This window comes from Notolepis coatsorum (assembly GCF_963971535.1).
Source record: "Notolepis coatsorum genome assembly, chromosome: 5".
NCBI classification, from domain to species: Eukaryota; Metazoa; Chordata; class Actinopteri; order Aulopiformes; family Paralepididae; genus Notolepis; species Notolepis coatsorum.
In genome coordinates this window covers 148,217,040-148,223,039 of record NC_140169.1, presented here as the reverse complement: position 1 = coordinate 148,223,039, position 6,000 = coordinate 148,217,040, and the positions used below count along the sequence as shown (strand labels likewise).

Genomic DNA, 6,000 nt, shown 5'->3' with positions numbered 1-6,000 from the left:
AGAGAGAGAGAGAGAGAGAGAGAGATAGAGATAGAGAGAGAGATAGAGAGAGAGATAGAGAGAGAGAGATATAGAGAGTGAGAGAGATATAGAGAGAGAGAGAGAGAGAGAGAGAGAGAGAGAGAGAGAGAGAGAGAGAGAGACTCCATTAAGCAGCAGTATGTCACTACTGTTACTGCTTAACGAGGAGCCAGGCCCCCCTGAGCTCCATGTAGACGTCTAGATGATGCAACAGAGGGATGAGCTCCATGTAGACGTCTAGATGATGTAACAGAGGGATGAAGCTCCATGTAGACGTCTAGATGATGTAACAGAGGGATGAGCTCCATGTAGACGTCTAGATGATGTAACAGAGGATGAAGCTCCATGTAGACGTCTAGATGATGTAACAGAGGGATGAAGCTCCATGTAGACGTCTAGATGATGCAACAGAGGGATGAGCTCCATGTAGACGTCTAGATGATGTAACAGAGGATGAAGCTCCATGTAGACGTCTAGATGATGCAACAGAGGGATGAGCTCCATGTAGACGTCTAGATGATGTAACAGAGGATGAAGCTCCATGTAGACGTCTAGATGATGTAACAGAGGGATGAGCTCCATGTAGACGTCTAGATGATGCAACAGAGGATGAAGCTCCATGTAGACGTCTAGATGATGTAACAGAGGATGAAGCTCCATGTAGACGTCTAGATGATGTAACAGAGGATGAATGACTTAATACTGTAAACCACACAATCCTATCTGGATTATTTTAGCAGACATTGTGTGACTGCAGTATTATTGAGGATATTATTTCTTAAAAAGGGAAAATCCACCCTAAACTATAATTTACATAATGTTATTTAAAAAAAAAGAAAAAAAAAATATATATATATTAATACTGTACAGGTCAGTTTCAATATATGAACAAGTCTCTCCTTTAAGCTGCTTGAGACAAGAGACAGATTCTGGAGCTGCTCCAGGCGGTGGTTCGTGGAACAAAATCTGAGGACATGGTGACAGTAGTCATGGTGACGGTACTCATGGTGACGGTAGTCATGGTGACAGTACTCATGGTGACGGTAGTCATGGTGACGGTACTCATGGTGACGGTAGTCATGGTGACGGTAGTCATGGTGACGGTACTCATGGTGACGGTAGTCATGGTGACGGTAGTCATGGTGACGGTACTCATGGTGACGGTAGTCATGGTGACAGTACTCATGGTGACAGTAGTCATGGTGACGGTACTCATGGTGACGGTAGTCATGGGTGACAGTAGTCATGGTGACAGTAGTTATGGTGACAGTAGTCATGGTGACAGTACTCAGGCCAGACGTGACAGTAGTTATGGTGACAGTACTCATGGTGACAGTAGTCATGGTGACGGTAGTCATGGTGACAGTACTCATGGTGACGGTATTATGGTGACGGTAGTCATGGTGACGGTAGTCATGGTGACAGTAGTCATGGTGACGGTAGTCATGGTGACGGTAGTCATGGTGACAGTACTCATGGTGACAGTACTCATGGTGACAGTAGTCATGGTGACAGTAGTCATGGTGACGGTAGTCATGGTGACAGTAGTCATGGTGACGGTAGTCATGGTGACGGTAGTCATGGTGACAGCAGTCATGGTGACAGGGTCATGGTGACAGTAGTCATGGTGACGGTACTCATGGTGACGGTACTCATGGTGACAGTAGTCATGGTGATGGTACTCATGGTGACGGTAGTCATGGTGACGGTAGTCATGGTGACGGTACTCATGGTGACAGTAGTTATGGTGACAGTAGTTATGGTGACAGTAGTCATGGTGACAGTAGTCATGGTGACGGTAGTCATGGTGACGGTAGTCATGGTGACGGTAGTCATGGTGACAGTAGTTATGGTGCTTTTACTGGGATATAGGTGCACTATCTGATTCGGAGCTTTAACCCTTTCACTGCCACACTACCAAATGGTTAACCCTTTCACAGCGACAATACAGTTAACCGTCTGTAGTGTGGTAGTGGACGGGTTAAAAATGTAAATAAATATTTAAATAAAACTAATTTGGACGTAACAGCTCAAACTAAAACAATGTCGGTAACAAGTGTCCATTGTATTCTAGTGTGTTAAAAGGTAGAATCTGTAACGTCGTCAACAACAGCGACCTCTAGGCAAAGGGAGCCCCCCGCTTGGTATTGCACTTTGTTTACATTTTATAATACAGAGTTGGGCTCTTACAGACATCTACCGTCAATGTGTTACCATTTGTTCATTGTGTTCCAGTGTTTCACTGCACAGTGTATTATCATCTTAAGTTGAGACAAGCTGTTCCTCTCAGTGATCCCCTCGGGACATGTGGACTGGGGGGGGGGGGGGGGGGGGGGGGAGGGAGGAGGTCTGGGTACGGGCAGGGAAATAGTAGAAATACATAAATATAGGCAATCAAATTGGATCTGAATATAAAAATATGAGAAAAATAAAGAGTGTAAACAAAGGTACAGATGGGGGGTCTGTATGCCAGTATATTATATCTTACAATAAATATAGGCAATACATACGTTTATTACATGGCGTTTCTCATTCGCCGAAATGCTTGCTTGTGATTGGTCAATAGCGCTCGTCATAGGTCCGATATTACTCGATAACGGACCTCTGTGGAACAATAATGACCGCTGTGCGCAGCTGTTCGCAATCAAGCCCACTGACACACTGCATCAGTGCAGCCAATCAGACACACCTGCCGGCTGCACTGACAGCGGAGTGTGTGTGACGATGACAGCGGGAGCGACAGAACAGAACTGCGTCTGCATTTGATCTCGTCTTGTCGATGTAAAATGAATTAGGTATATTGTTAGTAAGTTAGCCATGTAATAAGCGGGATAATGTATAGCTATACTCGATCATTGTCGCAAAATAATTGACCTTCACTGACGTTTAAAACACCTCGGCGCTGCGCCTCGGTATTTTAAACTCCGTGTCGGTCAATTATGTTGCGACAATGACCTCGTATAGCTATACATTATCCCTTACTTAACCCTTTCACTAACACACTACCAACTGGTTAACCATTTCACTGCGACAATACTGAAGGATAACCCTGTCACTGCCACGTGACAACGGGTTAACCATTTCACAACCACACTGCAGAATGTTAACCCCTTCACTACCTTAAGTAGTGTGTTAGTGAAAGGTTGACCTTCTGTAGTGTGGTGGTGAAAAGGTTAATCTGAATACATACTATGAGTAAGAGTAATAATAATAATAATAATAATAATAATAATAATAATAATAATAATAATAATAATAATAATAATAATAATAATAATTCATTGTATTTATAAAGCGCTTCTCAGGAATCCGAAGTCGCTGACATTAGGTGGGAAAACAAAAGGAACATAAGACCGCGGGGGAACAGGGAAACCAGCATGAGATACACAGAAACACAAGGCCACAGTAACAAAGATCACAACAGGTTGGATGGGGGGGGCTTAATGTCGGGGAAGGTTGAAGGTTGAAGGCTAGGGAGAACAGGTGGGTTTTGAGGTGGGATTTGAAGGTGGAGAGTGTGGGGGAGTCTCTGAAGGTCTGAGGGAGGGAGTTCCAGAGTGGAGGAGCACACAGTAAGGCGTCTCCACAGGGAGGGTCTACCTGCAGCCATCAGGTCCTGGCAGTGGATGTAGGACGCCTTGAAGTCCAGCGCCTGGAGAGCCTGTTCAGCCAGCAGGGTCAAGACCTGGCCCTTACGCCTGGCCTCGTCACCTCCTGCACACACACGCGCACACACACGTGCACACACACACACGCACACACACACACACACACATATATACCCATACACACATACCCACACACACACACGCACACGTGCACACACACATGCACACACATATATACCCATACACACATACCCACACACACACACACACACACATAACATACACACACACACATACCCACACACACACATAACATACACACACACATACACACACACACACACATATATACATACCATACCATACACACACACACACACACACACATAACATACACACACACACACACACACATATACCCATATACACACATACACAGAGATAAGGGGACATAAAACACATTAGATCAGATAGTATGTCAGCCAATTCAAGCCCCATGTCATCATTACATTGAATGGAGTGAAGATGATGACCGTGGTCACAATACATTCTTTGGAGTTTCTGACCCCAAAATGATAGGATATCTCCTATTATGGAGCTTTTAGACGTCACCCGTCACAAAGATAAATCCCTATTTGATCTACAGAGATTAGAAGCGTAAACAAACACCAAAAGAAATAATAGCTAACATACACTTAAACACCAAGATCTCATAATCCCTCATATCACATATCAACATCTGGCAACGAAAAAAAAAAACTCTTTTGAGAATTGAATCCCCATCTCCAGACACACGTACGGGTGACTGAGCTCATTACAGCGGCACGGCAGCCGTTACATTACAGCAGAAGATTATTAATCAGTGTGTATCATAAACGAGCTTATTTCTCCCCTGTGCTCATCTCACGGATGGAGAGGAAATTAAATATGAAACATAACTACCGGCCGCGTGTGGAAATGTATGCATCTCAGCTTGACGTCGCTGAGCCGGGGGAGGGGGTGGGGGCTGTGTGTGTGTGTGTGTGTGTGTGTGTGTGTGTGTGTGTTGGGGGGGGGGGTATTTGTGTCATCATCCGTGCGTTGGCTGAGCTTTGATCTCCAGCTGGGGCTCAATAAACAAACAGGAGAAGACACACAACCATCAAATAAAAAAAGATGTGTCCAGCTGCAGGCCGTCTAACAAACCCGTTACATTAAAGATCAAAGCAGTTATGGTAGGCGAAGAGATGGGATGAGATTGTATGTGTGCGTGTGCCTGTGTGTGTGTGTGTGTGTGTGTGTGTGTGTGCTTTAGGTCTTCACTGCAGGTGAACAGAGGTCTCCGACCATAATGAGGTGGCAGATGAAAGCATGTCTTGAAACGCTGTTGGGACGTCAACACGCAAGTTCTGGCATGCTTGTGCATGCGTGTGTGTGTATGTATGTGGCATGCATGTGTATGTGTGTGCGTGTGTGTGTATGTATGTGTGTACATGTGTGTGTGTATGTGTGTGTGTATGTATGCGTGTATGTATGTATGCGTGTGTATGTGTATGCATGTATGCGTGTGTATATGCATGCATGTGCGTGCGTGTGTGTGTGTGTGTGTGTGTGTGCATGTGTGTGTGTGTGTACGTGTGTGTATATGCATGCGTGTGTGTGTGTGTATATGCATGCGTGTGTGTGTGTGTGTGTGTGTGTGTGTGTGTGTGCGTGCGTGCATGCGTGTGTGTGTGTGTGTGTGTGTGTGTGTGTGTGTGTGTGTGTGTGTGTGTGTGTGTGTGTGTGTGTGCACATGCATCATGCCCATGTCTCTCTCAGACCAGATGCGTTCCTTCAAAGGGTGGAACATCAAGCTCTCTGTCAAACGGCGTGGAAATCACGTTGAGCTCTTCATCTCATGTGAAGCCGACACACAAACAGGAATCCTTTCGCCAAACTTGCTTTTCCTTCCGTGTTGCTCTGCGCTCGTTTCGCCCCTACGTCGGTAGCGCGCGCATGCGCATTTTGTTTTTGCCCCCACACGTAGGTTTTTATAATAATAATAATGCAGGTTTTGCCGCCACACCAGTAGATAATAATAATAATACTTAGAATAATAATACTTAGACAAACGCACGCAATTGGCACAAGTGTAAATCATGGATTAGTCACTCAGTTTTAACATCAGACTTAGCTCACCTCGTTCGTCAGCTCGCTGTGGAGCCTGTGGTCACAAGTTCAAATCACTCTTAGTTCAATTATTTTTTATTTTTTTTACGTTTAATTAATTTATCATCTCTCTATATTAACGTAACTAGCTATTCATATCAATCGAAATAACGTTAATCTCTATATTAACGTAACTAGCTATTCATATCAATTGAAATAACGTATTGTATTGTTTTCATCT

General features: G+C 44.5%; 1 protein-coding gene across 1 annotated transcript in view; it reads right to left on the bottom strand.

The window, feature by feature from the left end:
* LOC311228417 (NBAS subunit of NRZ tethering complex-like) overlaps nt 1-6,000 on the bottom strand; it is a gene marked incomplete at its 3' end in the record, with an annotated part of 401,827 nt that overhangs the window by 58,408 nt on the left and 337,419 nt on the right. The window contains 3 exon segments of the mRNA XM_084314324.1: nt 177-298; nt 391-689; nt 3,622-3,735. Coding sequence (XP_084170450.1) covers nt 177-298; nt 391-689; nt 3,622-3,735 — 535 coding nt within the window.